At 45.4% G+C, this 22,066-nt stretch overlaps 1 protein-coding gene across 2 annotated transcripts in view; it reads right to left on the bottom strand.

The window, feature by feature from the left end:
• The window catches only part of DRAP1 (DR1 associated protein 1), a 27,958-nt gene continuing 5,892 nt past the window's right edge, over window positions 1-22,066 (bottom strand). For both annotated transcript variants that reach the window (XM_073563256.1, XM_073563255.1), the window contains exons 4-7: window positions 11,387-11,506; window positions 10,547-10,637; window positions 479-567; window positions 1-299 (exon numbers count right to left, since the gene is read on the bottom strand). In XM_073563256.1, coding sequence (XP_073419357.1) covers window positions 167-299; window positions 479-567; window positions 10,547-10,637; window positions 11,387-11,506 — 433 coding nt within the window. In that variant the 3' untranslated portion in view covers window positions 1-166. The remainder of the gene's footprint in view (window positions 300-478; window positions 568-10,546; window positions 10,638-11,386; window positions 11,507-22,066) is intronic.

Genomic DNA, 22,066 nt, shown 5'->3' on the forward strand with positions numbered 1-22,066 from the left:
TTCATCCACCTCCTTTTTTAATAAACTTAAGAACACATTTATCCCCCACCCTCCATCCCACCCAGGGGGCCCTTGGGCCCAATTTAAAAACCAAAAAACAATAAAAAGAACAAAACCAAAATAAGCAAATAAATGAAAACGGAAGTTGAACTGGTTTGTCCAGAGGCTACGAGTCATAATCTTCCTCCTCGTCACAGCCAACGGGCAACGATGGGGCTGGCATAGTGGGCAAAGCAGCAGGTGCAGAGGGCATGATTGGTACGGACTGAAAGTGTCGGAAAGTTGGAGCTGGAGGAGGACTGAAAAAAAAACAAAAAAACAAACAAAACCCCCCAATAATGAAATGTAAGAAATAAAAGACCAATGTGTATATACAATTATATTCCCCCCTAATGTTCATGCATAACTCTAGAGCTGGGATGTACCGATTTCTAATACTCCATTTATACAAGTCTGCAGATCATGCCACATTCAATACCTTTGAAATGAGACTTGGGATTGAATATTTGCAGGTGGGGCAGGACACATTTCTTCATCACCTTCCGACTCGGTGCCTTCTGAGTCATCCTGTTAAAAATAAATTTCTGATTAGCTTACAGAATAATAGCCCTTAAAGAGACTGCCCACTACTTTTACACTGATGGCCTATCCTTAGGGATAGCTCATCAATGTCTGATCGTCCTGTGTCTGTCACTCTCCACTCCCGCCAATCAGCTGTTATCGGTGTCACTGGCCGCAAGTACTCATTTGCCGAGCAGCTCAGTCCACTTGTAGTGACCACCGCAGGGTACTGCACACCCTCCTATTGATTTGCATAGGAGGCGGATGTGCAGTACCCTGCGGTGGCCACTGAGCAGCTCGGTGAGTACTTCTGGCCGGTGGTCACCAACACAGATAACAGCTGATTGGCGGGGGGTTCCGGGTGTCAAACCCCGGCCAATTAGACACTGATGGCCTACTTCTTTAAAGTGTGGATTGTGCAGTCAAAAGACCATGATGATCTATAGAGAATTGATATCACATTGCAGGGTGTCCGATACATGACACCCTGACCGATCAAGCTTCTCCAAGTTCAGGCAGCGCTCTTGGAGCAGTTCTGCAGTAACTTATACCAGCTGATTAGTGGGGTGCCAAATGTCCTGAACCCCCTACCCCAACTGATCTGATATTGATGACCTTTCCCAAAGATGGATTGTCGATATCTTTAGAGCAAATTAATGCTGGTTTCATACAAATACTTTTTAGATTGTCATTTTCACAGCATCTTAGCTCAAAATAGTTTTTGGGACACTTTTTTTTTTTTTTTTTAAACGTGTAACACTCGACATCCCCACCAACAGACCTAACCATTAAAACCAGTGGCTGCTCACTATCGACCAGTCCCACAAGCTCACTACCTCAGGGTAATCCTTGACTCTGATCTCACCTTCAAACTACATATCCAAGCCTTTTCCACCTCCTGCCAACTTCAACTCAAAAAAATTTCCTGGATCCGCAGATTCCTCAACCACGAATCTGCAAAAACCCTAGTCCATACGGAAGGTACTGGCATTACGGTGGATGGGAACTTTGTCCCTCTTAGAATTTGGGTTGACTTGCTGAATTCGATTATTCCATACGAGTGCACGTTACACCAAAACAGGGGATGCCCGGGTAAATTTGAAAAGATTTGGGGGAGGTGGAACTCCTCCCACCTTACCCTGCAAGGTTGAGACATCACATACGAGATAATATGCTGCAGGATGCTAGGCTGCGAAATAGTAATAATAATAATAATAATCTTTATTTATATAGCGCCAACATATTCCGCAGCGCTTTACAGTTTAACAGTTTCAAAACACAAGTCATAAGTAACAACGCTAACAATACAATAATTAAAGCAAAATAAGACGACCCTGCTCGTGAGAGCTTACAATCTACAATGAGGTGAGGGAGATACAGAGTACAGGTGTGTATTTACCATGGTGTATTTACAATGAAGGTCCAGCCATCTTGCAGGAGTGAAGGATGGATGGAGATAGTGAATGGGCTACGCACGCACAGATATAGGTTAATGTAGTGGTTGTTGTAGTTTAGGAATTTCTGATTAGATTTCCTCATCCGAATAATATGTTAAAAGGCTTATGTGATTTGTTCGATATACATGTTTTATGATATATAACCAACTGTCCTTTGCGCATACTGGCAAGGTTATATATAATACTACGGTGTTCTTTGAAGAAAAAAAATAGTGTATAATTATTTGGCTTTATATTCTAATAATGGATGGAAACATGTATGCTCTGTGGAAAATGTTTATTAACATCAGGGCTGTGGAGTCGGTAAGCCAAACCTGCAACTCCGACTCCTCAATTTCCCTTACACCGACTCCGACATATATTGCTTATATTTAAGTGAAAAATGTATTGTAGTACAATGTGAACATCAGACATTTAATCATTTCTATGATCCAATAATCAAGATATTTAGATAGAACATAATATCTATTTATTGGAATACAACTTTAGAACACAAAAAACTAATAAATTGTACATATGTAATACACTGCATAATATTGATTACATACATACAAGTACAGACCAAAGTTTGGACATACCTTCTCATTCAAAGAGTTTTCTTTATTTTCATGACTATGAAAATTGCAGATTCACTCTAAAGGCATCAAAACTATGAATTAACACATGTGGAAATATATAATTCACAAAAAAGTGTGAAACTGAAAATATGCCTTATATTCTAGGTTCTTCAAAGTAGCCACCTTTTGCTTTGATTACTGCTTTGCACACTCTTGGCATTCTCTTGATGAGCTTCAAGAGGTAGTCACTGGTCTTCCCACAGTCTTGAAGGAGTTCCCAGAGATGCTTAGCACTTGTTGGCCCTTTTGCCTTCACTCTGCGGTCCAGCTCACCCCAAACCATCTCGATTGGGTTCAGGTCTGGTGACTATGGAGGCCAAGTCATCTGGCGTAGCACCCCATCATTCTCCTTCTTGGTCAAATAGCCCTTACACAGCCTGGAGGTGTGTTTGGGGTCATTGTCCTGTAGAAAAATAAATGAGATGGTCCAACTAAACACAAACCGGATGGAATAGCATGCCGCTGCAAGATGCTGTGGTAGCCATGCTGGTTCAGTATGCAGTAAGTTTTGAATAAACCCCCAACAGTGTCACCAGCAAAGCACCCCCACACATCCTCCTCCATGCTTCACGGTGGGAACAAGGCATGTAGAGTCCATCCGTTCATCTTTTCTGTGTCACACAAAGACATTGTGGTTGGAACCAAAGATCTCAAATTTGGACTCATCAGACCAAAGCACAGATTTCCACTGGTCTAATGTCCATTCCTTGTGTTCTTTAGCCCAAACAAGTCTCTTCTGCTTGTTGCCTGTCCTTAGCAGTGGTTTCCTAGCAGCTATTGTACTATGAAGGCATGCTGCACAAAGTCTCCTCTTAGGCTAGTTTCACACTAGCGTTTTGGAGCGCAGCGACGGCCTGCGCACGGCCGCCGCTAAGCCCCGCCGGTAGCTCCGCCCACCGGCGCATGACGCTGCATGCGCCCTGCGTCCCCTATCTTTATCACAGGGGGCGCAGGCCGTGCGCAGTATGCGTTTGGCGGCGCATGCGTCCTTTTGACGGTGCGCCGACCTGCGCCAAACACAACCTGCTGCATTTTGGTTGCGTCGGCGCACCGTCAAAAAGGCGCATGCGCCGCCAAACGCATACTGCACACGGCCTGCGCCCCCTGTGATAAAGATAGGGGACGCAAGGCGCATGCAGCGTCATGCGCCGGTGGGCGGAGCTACCGGTGGGGCGCGGCAAGGGGCGGGGCTTAGCGGCGGCCGTGCGCAGGCCGTCGCTGCGCTCATAAACGCTAGTGTGAAACTAGCCTTAACAGTTGTTGTAGAGATGTGTCTGCTGCTAGAACTCTGTGTGGCATTGACCTGGTCTCTAATCTGAGCTGCTGTTAACCTGCGATTTCTGAAGCTGGTGACTCGGATGAACTTATCCTCCGCAGCAGAGGTGACTCTTGGTCTTCCTTTCCTGGGGCGGTCCTCATGTGAGCCAGTTTCTTTGTAGCGCTTGATGTTTTTTACCACTGCACTTGAGGACACTTTCAATCTTTTCCCAATTTTTTGGACTGACTGACCTTCATTTCTTAAAGTAATGATGGCCACTCGTTTTTCTTTACTTAGCTGCTTTTTTCTTGCCATAATACAAATTCTAACAGTCTATTCAGTAGGACTATCACCTGTGTATCCACCAGACTTCTGCACAACACAACTGATGGTCCCAACCTCATTTATAAGGCAAGAAATCCCACTTATTAAACCTGACAGGGCACACCTGTGAAGTGAAAACCATTTCTGGTGACTACCTCTTGAAGCTCATCAAGAGAATGCCAAGAGTGTGCAAAGCAGAAATCAAAGCAAAAGGTGGCTACTTTGAAGAACCTAGAATATAAGACATTTTCAGTTGTTTCACACTTTTTTGTTAATTATATAATTCCACATGTGTTAATTTATAGTTTTGATGCCTTCAGAGTGAATCTACAATTTTCATAGTCATGAAAATAAAGAAAACGCTTTGATTGAGGCGTGTCCAAACTTTTGGTCGTGTGTGTGTGTGTGTGTGTGTGTGTGTGTGTGTGTGTGTGTGTACACACACACACACACACGCGCGCTGAAGAACCCGGCGCTGCCCGGGCATAGTAACTGTGGGTAGTTATAACAAATTATAATTATCCTCCATCCCATAGGCCAGTGCCCATATACCCATCATACATATTCTCCATCCCATAGTCCCATGCCCATATACCCGTCATACATATCCTCCATCCCACAGTCCAGTGCCCATATACCCATCACACATCCTCCATCCCAGTCAACCATTATGACATCATAATGAGGGGTGGGGCTTGACACTTTTTCCCCAGTATATAGACAGGGGCAAAATTGTTTGGTGAATTGGAACGCGCGGGGTTAAAATCTCACCTCACAACATAGCTTAGGACGCTCTTGGGGTCCAGACGTGTGACTGTGCCAAATTTTGTGGCTGTAGCTGCGACAGTGCGGATGCCTATCCCGGACATACACAAACACATACATACACACACTTTGAGCTTTATATATTAGATATATACACATACTAGCTGAAGAGCCCGGCGCTGCCCGGGCATAGTAACTAACTGTGGTTAGTTACAGAAAATTATAATTATCCTCCATCCCATAGTCCCGTGCCCATATACCCATCATACATATCCACGATCCCATAGGCCCGTGCCCATATACCCATCATACATATCCTCCATCCCATAGTCGAGTGCCCATATACCCATCACACATCCTCTATCCCATAGTTCCATGCCCATATACCCATCATACATATTCGCCATCCCATAGTCGAGTGCCCATATACCCATCACACATCCTTCACCTCATAGTCCCATGCCCTGCCCATATACCCATCATACATATCCTCCATCCCATAGTCCCGTGCCCATATACCCATCATACACATCCGCCATCTCATAGTCCCATGCCCATATACCCATCATACATATTCTCCATCCCATAGTTCCATGCCCATGTACCCATAACACATCCTCCATCCCATAGTCCCGTGCCCATATACCCATCATACACATCCGCCATCCCATAGTACCGTGCCCATATACCCGTCATACATATCCGCCATCCCATAGTCCCGTGCCCATATACCTGTCAAACATATCCTCTATCCCAAAAGTCCCGTGCCCATATACATATCCTCCATCCCATAGTCCAGTGCCCCATAGTCAACCATTATGACATCATAATGAGCGGCGGCAGGGCTTGCAACCTTTGATGACATCAACGTCGCCATGGCAACCATTGTGACATCATAATGAGGGGCGGGGCTTGATACGCACACACTGCTTCCCCAGTATGTAGATAGGGGCAAAATTGTTTGGTGAATTGGAACGCGCGGGGTTAAAATTTTGCCTCACAACATAGCTTAGGACGCTCTCGGGGTCCAGACGTGTGACTGTGCCAAATTTTGTGGCTGTAGCTGCGACGGTGCAGATGCCTATCCCGGACATACACACACACATACATACACACTTTGAGCTTTATATATTAGATATACACATACACTATCACTTATCTCGGCTAAGAAAGTCTAGATCCTCAGGCTACATTCACACTATGGGCGTAGCCAGGATCAAACCTGGGGGGGGGGGGGGGGGGGGGCAGAACCTCATACTGTCCTGCAGAATTTCATACTGCACACCTCAGCTGCTGCAGAACCTCATACTGCACACCCCTACTACTACTGAAGACGAGTAATGCCTGTCCTGGGCGTCCTTTTGGGCAGCTATGAGGTGTACCTGACTGCTGCTAAAAAAAGGAGTGTATAGTCTGTGTGCTATCCGGCTTTCATTCTTTTTGTTACAGATAAGATATGGATAGACAGATATGGATAAATGGATATATAGATAGAGCAGATTTCTAATCTGCTTTTGCTATTGAAAACATTATCTATGAGCTCAAAAACCTTTCAGGTGATGCGGTTTTTTTAAAAAGCTGATCTGCTTTTGCAACTGAAAAACGTATACTCAAAAAACGCAGGAAAAACGCTGTGTGTGAATGTAGCCTTAGATCAGGAATAGAACATTTCATAACTTTCCCAAATTCCTATGAAAAAATATTCAGCACATTCTGCATTGAACTACTGTACCCAATTTATTATATATTTTAGGAGTCTGAGTCAGTCCATTTTATACCGACTCCAACTCCACCAAAATGAGCACCGACTCAGACTCCACAGCCCTGATTAACATGGGCCAATTGTATGTTGTACATGTTTTATGTCCTAAAGTTCAATAAACGAATTAAAAAAAAAACAAAAACAAAAAAAACAACACCCTAGTCCACGCCCTCATCTCCCTCCTTGACTACTGTAACCTCCCCTCTAACACTCTCGCGCCCCTCCAATCTATTCTAAACTTTTCTGACAAACTAAAACTTTTACCCCGCTATTCCCCGGCCTCTCCCCTCTGTCATTCCCTTCATTTGCTCCCCATTACCTAGAGGCTCCAGTTCAAAACCCTATCCATGACATAGAAAGCCATCCACAACCTGTCTCCTCCATACATCTGTGACCTAGTCTCCCGGTACTTACCTGCACACAACCCCCGATCCTCACAAGATCTCCTTCTCTACTCCTCTCTTCCCACAATCGCATACAAGATTTTTTCCCGCGCATCCCTCCTACTCTCGAACTCTACCACAACATATCAGACTCTTGCCTACCATGGAAACCTTCGAAAGGAACCTGAAGACCTACCTCTTCTGGACAAGCCTACAACCTGCAGTAACCACCAAACCGCTACACGACCAGCTCTACCCGCACCAATTGTATCCTCACCCATTCCTTGTAGATTGAGCCCTCGCGGGAAGGGTCCTCTCTCGCCTTCTGTACCAGTCGTGACTTGTACAGTTTAAGATTATTGTACTTGCTTTTTATTATGTATACCCCTCCTCACATGTAAAGCGCCATGGAATAAATGGCGTTATAATAATCTTAACCCCTTTACTTCCAAGGGTGGTTTGCACGTTAATGCCGGGGCCAATTTTTACAATTCTGACCACTGTCCCTTTATGAGGTAATAACTCTGAAACGCTTCCATGGATCCTGGTAATTCTGACATGGTTTTCTCATGGCATATTGTACTTCATGTTTGTGGTAAAATGTCATTCATATAACTTGCGCTTATTTGTGAAAAAAAAAAACGGAAATATGGCGAAAACTTCGCAGTTTTCCAACTTTGAACTTTTATGCCCTTAAAATCAGAGATACGGCACACAAAAAACTTGAGTAATATTTCCCACGTTTACTTTACATCAGCACAATTTTGGAAGCAAAATTTTTTTGTTAGGAAATTATAAGGGTTAAAAGTTGACCAGCGATTTTTCATTTTTACAACACCATTTTTTTTTTTTTTTGGGACATCACATTTGAAGTCACTTTCTGTGGTCTATATGATAGAAAATACCCAAAAGTGACACCATTCTAAAAACTGCACCCCTCAAGCTGATTAAAACCACATTCAAGAAGCTTATTAATCCTTAAAGGTGCTTCACAGGAATGCTTTGAATGTAAAAAAAAACAAAAAAACGAACATTTAACTTTTTTTCACAAAAAAATTACTTCAGGTCCAATTTTTTTTTATTTTACCAAGGGTAATAGGAGAAAATGGACTGCAAAAGTTATTGTGCAATTTGTCCTGAGTACGCTGATACCTGATATGTGGGGGGGAACCACTGTTTCAGCGCATGGCAGAGCTCAGAAGGGAAGGAGCGCCGTTAGACTTTTTCAATGCAAAATTGGATGGAATTGAGATTGGACACCATGTCACGTTTGGAGATCCCCCCGATGTGCCTAAACAGTGGAAACCCCCCACAAGTGACCCCATTTTGGAAACTAGACCCCCCCCCCCCCCCCCCAAGGAACTTATCTAGATGTGTGGTGAGAACTTTAAACCCCCATGGGCTTCACAAAAGTTTAGAACGTACAGCCGTACAATTAAAAAAAATCATTTTTTCCACAAAAATAATCTTTTCACCCTCAATTTTTATTTTCCCAAGGGTAACAGGACCCTAAAAGTTATTGTGCAATTTGTCCTGAGTATGCTGATACCCCATATGTAAACCACTATTTTGGCGTATGGCAGAGCTCGGAAGGGAAGCAGCGCCATTTGACTTTTGGCTGGAATTGAGATTGGACACCATGTCACGTTTGCCCCCCGATGTGCCTAAACAGTGGAAACCCCCCACAAGTGACCCCATTTTGGAAACTAGACCCCCCAAGGAACTTATCTAGATGTGTGGTGAGCACTTTGAAGCCTCAAGTGCTTTGCAGAAGTGCAGAAGTTTATAACGTAGAGCCATAAAAATAAAAAAAACTTTTTTTTCCCACAAAAATGATATTTTTGCCCCCAATTTTTTATTTTCCCAAGGGTAACAGGAGAAATTGGACCCTAAAAGAAGTTGTGCAATTTGTCCTGAGTAGGCTGATACCTCATATGTGGGGGTAAACCACTGTTTGGGCGCATGGCAGAGCTTGGAAGGAGCACCATTTGACTTTTTCAACGTAGAATTGGCCGGAATTGAGATCTGACGCCATGTTGCGTTTGGAGAGCCCCTGATGTGCCCAAACAGTGGAAACCCCCCAATTCTAACTGCAACCCTAACCCCAACACACCCCTAACCCTAATCTCTGCCATAACCCTATCCCTAACGGGAAAATGGAAATAAACACTTTTTTATTTTATTATTTTTCCCCTAACTAAGGGGGTGATAAAGGGGGGTTGATTTACTATTTATGGCGGGTTTTTATGTTTGGCAGCTGACACACGCTAAAAGACGCTATTTATTGTAAAAATAGTTTTTGCATCACCACATTTTGAGAGCTGTAATTTTTCCATATTTTGACCACCTTATATAAAAAATTATTATTTTTGCATCGCTTTATTCTGCGAGCTATAACTATTTTTTCGCTGATGACGCTGTGTAGCAGCTCGTTTTTTGAAGGACAAGATGACATTTTCAACGCTACCATGTTTATTTATATACGTCTTTTTGATCGCATTATTGCACTTTTTGTTCGGCGGTATGATTATAAAGCCTTGTTTTGTGCTTTGCTATTTTTGAAGAGGTTCACTAAAGGGGTTAACCATTGGGACAGTTTTAAAGGGCGGGTCGTTATGACGCAGCGATACTAAATGTGTTTTTTTTTTTTTTATTTACAAAAAAAAATTGGGGAATTTTTTTTTAAATTTATTTAGGAATTTTTTATTAATTATTTGTACACATGATTTTTTTTTAACTTTATTATATTGTCTCAGTGTGGACATTACAAGAAAGTGTCAGATCACTGATCTGACACTTTGCAGTGCACTGTGTCAGATCAGTGATCTGACAAGCACTGCAGGGGCTTTCTCAGTGCCTGCTCTCTGCAGGCACTGAGGAAGCCACCCCCTGAAGGACCCCGAAGGCCCTGGCGGCCATATTGGATCCGGGGGCCTGCAGGGAGGACACCATCGAAGCAGGGCGAGCACTTCGCACTGCTCCGATGGTCTTAGGGAAGCACGCAGGGAGCCCCCTCCCTGCGAGATTCTTCCCTAATCCCCCGGTACACTGCGATCATGTTTGATCGCAGTGTGCCAGGGTTTAATGTGCTGGGCGCGGTCCGTGACCACCCCTGACACAGTGCTGGGAGTCAGCTGTGATAATCTGGCCGCGATCAGCGGCGCTCCCACGTGAGCACCGCTGATCGCGTGTGACGTACTATTCCATCCATGGGACTTCGGTCCCAGGTCACATGGACGGAATAGTACGTCCAATGTAAGGAAAGGGTTAATGTAAAACAGAGAAACCTATGGTAAAAATACATGTAAAAATAGCCCCCAAAATCACAAATGCCAGTTTAAAGGGGGAAAAAGGGTTTTAAAAACAGCCCTAAAGTACCCAATTGTCCCCAAAAATGTGTTTGAAAATAACATTCTCACCTCTTGCTCGGAGTCTGTTTCTGATTGCTTCTTATCTTTTCCTTTCATAGCCGTACCTCCATTTTTTCGACTGCTTCCTGGTTTTCGACCCCTTAAATATATAAAATCAGTGTCTATGGTTAAAAGCCAAATGCGATTGCAAAGCATAAATGTGTAAGGTGAGGAAGTGCCATCAGACTAGAAAAATCTGCTGAAAGTACATATGTTTATGCAGGAAAATCATTAAAGTAAAATAAGTGCATTTTTTGCATGCTTTTTTGTTGTGCATTTTTTCCTCCTTCATTCGCAAGGATTGACATGCTGCAGCTTTGAATCTGCAAGGAAAAAATAAGCAATGTGTGCATGAGACGTCAAAAATCTCATTCACTACTTCCTTGCTCCCCTACTAATTTCCTAGCCCGTGCCATCAGCCTAATTTTACGTGTTGGGCACTGCACTCCTGCCATCGACAGGACTACGATCATTCGAAACTGAAAGAATTGGTTTACAGTCCCTAAATTAATTTACAGAGCGGATATTAAGTGCAGGAGGAGCTGTAAAACACAGGCAGTAGCTAGTAAAGCATGTGATCTTTTTAACAAAGCAATATGTGCGATCTCAAAAATATTTTGAATAAAAAAAAAACCAAAAAAAAAAACAACAACACAACCCCAAACAAATATTACCAGGCAATTTGTTTTTATTTTTTTAAATCGAAGATGAAGGAACCCTTGTGCAAAACAAGGGTTTCTTGCCAGTCTTATTTCCTCCGATTGTAAGCTCTTGCGAGCAGAAATCTTTCCTTCTGTTTGAACTGTAAGAGATGATAATTATTATTAAAAAAAAAAAAAACCTTGCTACCTGCGTGACACCCTTTCCCCTTCCGTGTGATTGTCTTCATTCTCTCCCTGCATATCTGGGACAGTGGCGACGAGATCTTTTAAGAAGTCAAACTGCTGCTCGAGCTCTATACACTGTTTCCTGTAGGGATGAAGACGGAGGAGGTGGTTAGGAAATCAAAGTCCGGAATAATAGCAATTATTATTCCAACAAACCTTTTGCAAATAGAGCAACTCATGGAAAGCGATAGAACGGCATTAAACCACTACTGTAAAAAAAAAAAAAGTGTGGTTAGGTCAAGGACAAATATAGCTGAAATGTTTGGCCCCGATAAAATAAAGCCTGTACTCCCCTCCCGTGCCGGAGCCGTTCCAAAGGTGTCGGCACTCGCTCTCGTGTGGTTGTATGACACGTGGCGAGGGGACAGTGACCCCAGCACTGATTGGGTGCCAGGCGCCAAGTGTCATAACCGCAAGGGAGCCCAGGGAACGCGAGTACCACCACCGCTGGAACGGTAGGGGAGTATAAGCTTTCCCAAACATTTAGATCAAGAAGGGGTTGTCCTAGTAGTGGACAACCACTTTAAAGCAAACAGGTCAGCTACAAAATAGGGATTTTTGTGTACTCACCATAAAATCCTTTTCTCCGAGCCAATCATTGGGGGGACACGGACAGTGGGTGTTATGCTGCTTGCCACTAGGACGACACCAAGTAAACCGGAAAAAAAGTTAACTCCTCCCTGCAGTATACACTCTCTCGCTGGATGAGATTTCTCTAGTTCGGTGAAAAAAGCAGGAGCATAAACAGTGAACAATATCCATAACTATGTCAAAACCTAAGAATGCTACAGTGAGCCAATAGGCTAAACAGGGTGGGAGCTGTGTCCCCCAATGATTGGCTCGGAGAAAAGAATTTTACGGTGAGTACACAAAAATCCCTATTTCTCCTACGCCTCATCGGGGGACACAGACAGTGGGACATCCTAAAGCAGTCCCTGGGTGGGGAGCATACATCTGCTAATACCCCATGTACCACTGACTCCCTGTGGTACTGCCGATTGTAGGATGCGTCTGCCGAGAGCTGCATCCGCAGAGGCCTCAGAATGAATTTGGTAATGTTTTGTAAAGGTATGCAGACTGGACCAAGTCGCAGCCTTGCAGACGTGTTCTGCCGAGGCCTGGTGCCGAATGGCCCAAGAGGCGCCCACTGAGCGGGTAGAGTGCACCTTAATCCCTGCTGGGACAGACGCGTTATTGACACGGTAGGATTCATGAATAGCCAAGCGAATCCACCTGGCTAGCGTTGCTTTTGAAGCGGCTAGACCCTTCCTATGCCCCTCTGGAAGTATGAACAGGGCATCTGACTTGCGGAAGGGAGCCGTGCTGTACCATCTCAAAGCCCTAACCACATCCAGGGTGTGGAGGGCCTTCTCAATGCGATGGACTGGTGCCGGACAAAAGGAAGGCAAAACAATTTCCTTGTTGAGATGGAAAGAGGATACGACTTTGGGCAGGAAGGACGGGGACATCATGAGAACTGCCTTGTCCTGATGAAAATTCAGGAACGGAGGACGGCAGGGCAGGGCCGCAAATTCAGAAACTGTGACGTAATTGCCACTAGAAAGACCACCTTCCAAGAAAGAATAGTCAGTGGCACGTCCAGTAGCGGTTCGAAAGGAGCCTCCTGTAAGGCCCTGAGAACCAGGTTAAGGTCCCATGATTCCAATGGCCTTCTATAAAGGAGGAGCAACATGGGAAACTCCCTGAATGAACGTCTTGACCTGAAGTTTGGTGGCAATTTTGCGTTGGAATAACACTGACAAGGCTGAAATTTGGCCTTTGAGCGAGCCAAGCGTGAGCCCTGACTTTAATCAGGATTGAAGGAATTCCAATATGGCAGGAATGGAAAACACTAGAGGGGATCGACCATGATCCTTGCACCACGAAAAAAAAGGTTTTCCAGGTGCGGTGATAAGATGCACATGGACACAGGCTTCCTAGCACTAATCATGGTGGAAATCACGTCGAGAGAGAACCCAGTCTGTGCTAAAATCCAGGATTCAGCAGCCACGCCGTCAAAGACAGGGCTTCAGAGTTCTGGTGGTAAATCGGACCCTGAGAGAGTAGATCCATGCGATCTGGAAGTTGCCTGGGGACTTCGGCGACTAGTCATATTAGTTCTGCATACCATGCGCGGCCAATCTGGCGCGACTAGAATCACCGGTTCTCCCTCTGTTTTGATTTTCTTGATGACCCTCGGGAGCAAGGGGAGAGGGGGAAAGATGTACGGGAGCCAGAACAGGTGCCAAGGCAGAACTAGGGCGTCCGCTCTAATGGCGCATGGATCGTGCGATCGGGCAATGAATGGAGGAACCTTGTTGTTTAGTCTTGAGGCCATGAGATCCACATCCGGAGTCCCCCAACGATGACAAATCTGCTGAAAGACCTCCAGATGAAGAGACCACTCTCCCCAGGCAAGGCCTTGGCGACTGAAAAAATCTGCCGCCCAATTCTCTATGCCTCGGGATGTGGATTGCTGAGATGGGCGAATGGTTGGTCTCGACCGAATGAAGGATGTGACTCACTTTGTGCATGGCCATCCTGCTCCGAGTACCCCCCTGACGGTTGATATACGCTACAGCCGTGGATTTGTCAGATTGGATCCTGATGGGGTGGCCTGCAAGGAGGTGGTGGAAACTCCGTAGGGCTAATCCAAAATGTTGATGGGGAGACGGGACTCTCGAGTTGACCAACGACCCTGTGCAGTGTGGTGGCGAAAGACCACACCCCAGCCCAAAAGACTCACGTCGGTGGTCACTACCAACCATCGTACTGGCAGAAAAGACCTCCCTTGATACAGGGAGGACTTCAGTGTCCACCACTTGAGGGCTTGCCTGACCCGTAAGGACAGAAGGAACCAACGGTCCAAGGACAACGGGTTCTTGTCCCAAGCCAACAGCAACGCCTGTTGTAAGGGACGGAGATGGAACTGTGCGAATGGGACTGCCTCCATCCCTGCCACAATCTTTCCGAGAACGCTCATGCTGAAATGAATGGAGTGAGAAACCGGTCGGGAAAGAGTCCGCGCTGCCTGTTGTAAGGCTCGGGTCTTTTCTGGAGGGAGAATGACCAACCCGCGGGAAATGTCCAAGATCATTCCTAAAAAAGATATCCGCTGAGCCGGTTTTGGGAAAGACTTCTCGAAGTTTATCTTCCACCTAGGGGAAAAAGTGTATTTACTGTTATATCCAAAGATTCCTCACAGGCTGGAAGGGATGGACTCTTGATGAGCAGGTCGTCCAAATACGGTAACACTACCACTCCCCGAGAGTGGAGAATGGCCATGACAGCCTCCATGACCTTGGTAAAGACCCTGGGGGTGGTGGCGAGCCCGAAGGGCAAGGTAACCAACTGGAAGTGTTGCTTGTGAATTGCAAATCGCAGGAACTGCTGGTGGGATGGGCAAATCGGAATGTGAAGGTAAGCGTCCTTGATGTCTATGGATGCTAGGAACTCTCCTTTTTTCATGGAAGCGACAACTGATCGGAGAGATTCCATTCGGAATCGAAGTACCTTGACAAACTGATTTAACAGTTTGAGATCCAGTATGGGCCGCATCGTCCATTCTTTCTTTGGCACCACAAAAAGGTTTCTTAGGAATAAATTCTTGGACTTTTTAGGTGCGCTGCCAGACAGATTTCATATCCAAACAAGGTTAATGAATTAACCCTTTATTCCCTACGCGTTTCGAAGTATAACACTTCTTCCTCAGGGGATGTCATCCCCTGAGGAAGAAGTGTTATACTTCGAAACGCGTAGGGAATAAAGGGTTAATTCATTAACCTTGTTTGGATATGAAATCTGTCTGGCAGCGCACCTAAAAAGTCCAAGAATTTATTCCTAAGAATCCTTGTTGCGGTCACCGATGTGGACCGTTGGACGTGCAGCAGGCTGACATAACGACTATACAGGCTTTACTCTCTCTTGGAAAGGGTGAGTATAAAAACCTTTTTATCATATACGGTTTACCCAGATAAGACCCTATTGCGCTCTTGTTTCAACCTATAGTGTGTACAACCACAAAAAGGTTGGAATAAAAACCTCTGAACCCTTCGTCTTGAGGGACCGGGATGATGACTCCGTCCCTTTGCAGAGCCTGAACAGCCCAAAGGAAGGCTGTTGTCCTTTTCTTGGGGGGAAAGAAAAGTCTATCTTGTATAGGGAGGACACCAGTTCCCTGACCCACTTGTCGGGGACGACCGAGAGCCAGGTGTGAATGAAGGAAAGTAGACGACCGCCTACTTTGTCGGTGTCCGCCGGATACCGCAATAAGTCATTGCGTAGAAGATCTGGGAGATCTGGCTCCCCGAGATCCAGAAGCCCTTGGACTAGGCTTCCAAGAGCAGTTAGGTCTGTATGAGACCTGGGAGCCTCTGTTTCCACGCGGAGACTGGCCTGAACTGGACAAGAAGGTAGAGGAGGACCAACCGGAGTTGTTGCGGAAAGATCGAAAACTCGTCGGCTGTTGGTTCCGAAACGGCCGAACAACCTTTTATTGAGGAAGGAAATTAACCTTTCCCCCAGTAGTATGAAATTAGCTGGTCCAGTTTCTCCCCAAAAAGATGACCAGTTTGATAGGGCAGAGAAGTCAACTATCTTTTAGATGTGGCATCCGCCCGCCAGTCGCGGAGCCATAGGGCTCTCCTAATGAAGATCGCATTAGCAGCAGTTTGGGCAGCGCAATTGGCGGCATCCAAACAAGCATCCACTACAAAGTCCCCTGCATGAATTATCTGCCAGGCGACACTGGTTGCCTCCGGAGGGAAATTGCCACCCTGGAAGGCAGTAATTAAGAACTTTGTCCAAGCGGCCATTGCCGTCGTTACCCAAGTCGCCGCAAAAAAACGGCTCCTGAAACTTCAAAAAAACTGAGCTGGCGAGGTAGTCAATTTGACGATCGGAGGGGTTTCTGACTGAGGAGCCCTCCAACACAGATAGGAGCGTTTTTAAAGCAAGACGCGATACAGGAGGGTCCACCGAAGGGGACTGTAACCAATCCTTTATTAGGTCTGGAGCAAAAGGGTATTTAGCCTCAGTAGACTTTTGCCCTGTGAACCTCTTATGTGGCCGATCCCTATGTTTCTGGACAATGTCCTTAAACTCCGGATGGCTGGTAAATAACCTGCGTACACGGTTGGACCTCTTAAATGAGATGGCGTATGCTGGAGCGGGAATATTTTCCTCATCCAACTCCAGAATCCTGTTGACCGATTCTATAAGGCTAAGTGCACACGTTGCAGAAATTTTCTGCTCAAAAACCTGAATCCCTTCCCAGAAACCGCACCTATTTTTCCGCGGTTTTGATGCGTTTTTTTCCTCAGCGGTTTAAAACCGCATGGAAGAGGCCTAGAACGGGGAAAATCCACAAAATTAATGAGCATGCTGCGTTTTTTACCGCAATGTGGTTTTTTCGCGGTAAAAAACGCATCAATGTGCACAAAAAGTGCAAAATGCATAGAAATGACTGTGCAGCTTATTTTTAGCGGTTTTATAGCGAAAACCGCGGTAAAAAACGCTAAAAAAACGCTGTGTGTGAACACAGCCTCAGAGAATGAAGCGACTTTTGGTCAGATGGAGGGTTCTGAGGGACTGATGTATCAGATTCGAATTCAGAGTCATGCTCGCTTCAACATTAGGAGAGGGGGAGCGAGAGACAGAATTCGCCGGTGCTGAAACGCAAGCTTGACTAGGGAACGCGTCATGGGTCCCCTTTCTAGCCTGACCATCCCTTGAATGAGTATGGCCCCTGCTGGTGGACGGTTCCCCGCCGTCGCCAGAACCCTGCTCAGCCGGTAAAGACGCTTTCTGACTTAAAGAGGCTTCCCGGAGGGAGTCTATAGCCTGGGTCAGTGACTCCACCGACCGTGACAGGGACGCAGCCCACTCAGGGGGACTAAACGTAGGAAGCCCCGCAGCGGCGGCGGCAAGGGGCGTTTGAGCGCAGGCCGGGTCGCAGTCCGTGCATAATGGATTAGTCTGGACACTGGGCAAGGCAGACTTGCAAGTGGTACACACGGTAAAAAACGCAGTGTGCTTCATAGCAGCCCGTTTAGCCTCCTTAGATTGAGACATAGCGCTCTGGAAAGGGTTAAAGGCAGAGTCTGGGCTGCAGAGAATGTGCAGGGAAGGGGTTAAGCTTTGTTCTGAGGGCAGAGCAGCTTACCCACGGTCCTGTGCTGTGTCCCCAGGAGGAATAGCGGTGGCCCTGTGGTGTCACCCGGTGTCTGTGCGATCTGGAAGTCGCCAGGTAGAGTGCGCGCCTCACGGCTCATCTCCAGACGCAGGCTAAGGTAACTTACATGGCCCCCGAGACTAGGATTGCGCCTCTCGTAAGGGACAAAAGGCGCCAAGGAGGGGGGGGGGGGGGGGGGGGGAGCGCTAGCGTGGGCGGCGCTATTCAAATTGTGGCCTAGTAGGCCGGAAAAGCTGGGGACTAAATCTTTGGCCTACACGCGGTAGGCGCCGAGAGCGGGGGGGGGGGGACCACGATGGGGCGCCAGTGTACCGCCGCTGAGACCCAGTCAGCGCTTCTCCCGGGGTCCAGGACCCAACCCCAAACCTCTACTCCAGTGCTCAGGCAGGCCGCGCTGTCCAGGACCATCCAGCTGCAGGGTCTCATCCTCCTGTGTGATGCAGCAGAGCTGGAGGAGTTCTAAAAAGGGGTATGCTCAATCTATCCACCCTATGGGCAGGGGGATGGAGAGGTATGGGGCAGATTCAGGGCATTTGAAAAGTGCTGCTCAGTCTTCTCCATTAGCCTCGCCGTTCCATGTTGCGTCCTGCGCTTGCCCTCGTATCCGTGGAGTACCGGTGGACCGTAAGGAACCATCGCCAGAGGAATCAGCCCCATTAGTCGCAGGAAAGTGTACGGGGAGGTATACTCTGCGTGCTTGCCTGTTGTTGGTTCGGGTGAGAGCGGGCCGTAGAAAGGAACCGTCGTCCCCTTCACTCCGTTAATTAAAAAATAAAAATTTACAGAAAAATCAAAAGAAAATAAAAATGGTGGGGTCTGAAGCCAGACCCAAGTGCCTCCTATAGACACTAAGCAAGACCTGGAGAAATCGCATTCAGTGAGAGGGTGTATACTGCAAGGGAGGAGTTAACTTGTATTCTGGTTTACTTAGTGTCCTCCTAGTGGCCCGCAACACCCACTGTCTGTGTCCCCCAATGAGGCATAGGAGAAAACGCTGTTTACCTGTAGGTAAAGTGGTAACCTGCTGGTAAAGGGCATTTAAACCATGTTAAGATGGTTAACTGAAGCATGGGTACAGGGAGAAAATTAAGTTTTATTCTCCCTGCAGCTGCTTGCAGTCATCAGGGATGGTGCCTGGAGCAACAACAGTGACTGCTCACTACATATTGAGAGTGCAGTTAACACTCTTCTGCCTTTTGAGCACCGCCCTGATGATTGGGAGTCAGCAGCTGCAGGCAGAACAAATCTTAATTTTCTCCCAATAGCTGCTCCTCCATATAACTAAAGGTAAAGAAAAGTGATGGGCTAGCATGCTGGACAAAGGCGTTATCCGAACAGCCGCGAGAAATGCAACCGCAGGGACTCGAACATATTATTCGAGCAGGCTGAAGTCACTCTATTAGCACATGAGCATGCTCAGATAATTTATCCAAGCATGCTCGCTCATCACTAGTAAAGAGCATTTAATTTTGCGGCAGGTTCGCTTTAAATACGGACAGCGAACTTTACAGTAACGGATGGCAGCTTGGGTCACATCTTACAACATGGTCCGGGACAACAACGGTATTAAAACTATACCAGTTGACTGCAAAATGCAGATTGAAACCTACATAGAATGACCAAAAACATAACATACAGCTTCTTTGCGCAATCCATTAAGAAGGAAAACGTGATTTTGAAAGACAAAAATTACTCATAACTGAAAATTGGAAATCCCCGTCACTCGCCCTATGAAGGGCTTCTCCCACGAATACCATTTATTGTCTAACTGCAGCATACGTGATAACAGCCGGAACGCTCGGATGAACCATAATCTACTAAAGCAAATTTTGCACCTATGTATTATTACATAGATCTCTTAGACATGATGAGGCTGGTGCACATTCTTTGAAACTCCGTCTCACCAGAGATGAATAATCCTTTCTGAAATATTAAACTCAGTCTCTGCCCACCTAGCCTGATGAACAGCTCCTCAGTGTACCTCCTTCCTGCTGAGTGCTCACAATGCTCAGAAGTTGCAACCATCAATCAGGTTCGGTGGGCGAAGACTGAACACACTTGGCCTCATTTCAGCTGAACTCCTAGGAGAATGATATAAAAATTCTGAGATGGGGTTTATTTATTTATTTTTAAGTACAGCAGGCTCATCAGGTCTAAGATCTGATTAATATTATATACAGTTTGCACGGTGAAATCTGGTGACAGATCGGCATTAACAAAAGCACTAGAGCATGCGGGACTTCTCTCAACATCGTGATAAAAATATTGTGTGCATAGCGAGCTCAATTAAAGTGCTATTTGAAAACCCCGGCGGGAGGCGTGCAGATTTATTCTCGCTCAATATTAAAGAAGCATGCTAATAGCACCAGATGATTGACAAGATCAAATCATGCAGGTTATTTCATCGCTTTTTTTGTCGACAAAGCCATATGAGGATTTGCTTTTGCAGTTTTGAATGACGCCATTTAATGTGCTGAAATGGGAAAAATTGTGGTGAAATTGTAAAGAAAAAATAAATAAATAAGAAATAAATACAAAGTATGAAAAGTTTTTTTTTTTTTTTTTTTTCCTACATTCATTATTTATTAAATAGGACTCAAATATTCTCCAGGTCCATACCATTATGGCGCAACTAAACGTGCCTAAATTTTCATTTACATAAAGAAAAACAAAATTCAGAAGTTTGAAAAAAAAAAAAAAAAAAGATTTCCCCTTCATGTCGCCATTTTCAGAGACCTGGTAACATATGTATTTTTCCGTTGATAGAGCTGTGCAAGGTCTTATTTTCTTCCATGGCGAGATGACGCTTTAATTAATACTAATTTGGGGCATATATGACATTTTTATTATTTTTTTATTGCATTTTTTGGGGAGGGTGGACCCGAGAGGGGGAGTGATGACTGTAGATCTGCCATTCTGCTTTTGGATCCCCCCTCTGCAGCTTTAACTGTATGGGTCAACTGTTACTATATTTTGTTAGACTGGACATTTACAGACACGCTAAATCCAAATTTATTTGCTCCTTTAATTCCTTTTTTTTTAATGGGGAAAAAAGTAAGGGAATCAAGTTTGTTTTTTAAACATTTTTTTTTTGTACCCTTTGGGAACTTAAACCTGCGATCACCTGAATGGCTTGTACTATAAACGGCAATATCAGAGCACTTAGTGAAAATCTTGGCCTTTCTATAGAGCTTGAAGTATAAGGCTATGTGCACACGTTGCGGATTTTGATGCGGATCCGCTGCGTTCTTTCCGCTTGGATTTGCATCAAATCCGCAGTGTAGTGCACAGGCAATGTTAGTCTTTGGTAAATGAAGAATTACTGTGCACATGCTGCGGAAAAATCCGCGCAGATTTGCAGCTTTTTTTCCGCAGCATGTCAATTCTTTTTGCGGATCCGCAGCAGCGTTTTCCAGTCTAGCACATAACAATTCTCTCTCTCAATACCACCTTACAAATCTGCACACCAGAAACGCATTACAATCCGCAGGAAATCTGCATCAATTCCGCAAGCGTTTTCCCCTGCGCTTTCTGCCAAGAGATGTGGATTTTGTGCAGAAAATTCCGCACACTAATCTGCAACGTGTTCACATACCCTTAAGGGGCTTCTAAGAAGTACCAAGATGGCAGTGATGGGAGTCTTCAGCAGGTCTCTGGCTGTAACGGTAAACCACAGCTGTATTGCAAGAAGCTGATGGGAGCTGGTGAGAGCAAGCACCAATGCTCATTCCAATTAATTGCCGCTATCAGACACAGATGACGGCTATGTAATATGCCGTGTGTGGCGGGAGCTCAGATCCAGAGCCCCCTTTAAAATATAGGAACCCCCGCACTCATGTACATAAAGAAGTGTTAAGGGGGTTAAAAGGGTTGTCTCCTCAAAAATGGCTAGAAGTACAAAATGTTTGAAAAAAAAACAAAAAAACTTTGCACTGTACTATGTAAAGCGTCGGAGAGCACATAGTTCAGACCAGTCTGAACTGTCAATCTCTGGAGTGTCCCACCCCCAGCAAGCAGGGAGTAGGGAGGCAGAGTAGCAGTGCGCTCCTGAAGAATGAAGATTAGCACATGTCTTTAATATAAAAAGAGGATAAAAATTATAAATTAGGATATAAAAATATAAAAGACGTGAACCCTTCATTAAAGCGATTAGTTTTTTTGCTCCATAACCTGAGCAGCATAATGTGAAAACAGACAGACACTCTGATTCTTGTGCTGTATCATTTACTAGGATGCTTGTTGTAGTTTTGATGAAATCAATTGTTTTAAATCAGCAGATTATCTCTAGAGGACTAGTAACCTGCTGTCATTTAGTCCTCCATATTCATGAGCCCTGTATATCCCTGCCCCCACCACGGACTGGCAGCTTTCTGTGTACACTGTGCATATGCAGAAAACTGCCAATCAATGGTTTGGGTGAGGGTTATACAGGGCTCAATATTCAGAGAA

This window comes from Dendrobates tinctorius, unplaced genomic scaffold, assembly GCF_039654945.1.
Source record: "Dendrobates tinctorius isolate UK_male_01 unplaced genomic scaffold, ASM3965494v1 ptg000384l, whole genome shotgun sequence".
Taxonomy (NCBI): Eukaryota; Metazoa; Chordata; class Amphibia; order Anura; family Dendrobatidae; genus Dendrobates; species Dendrobates tinctorius.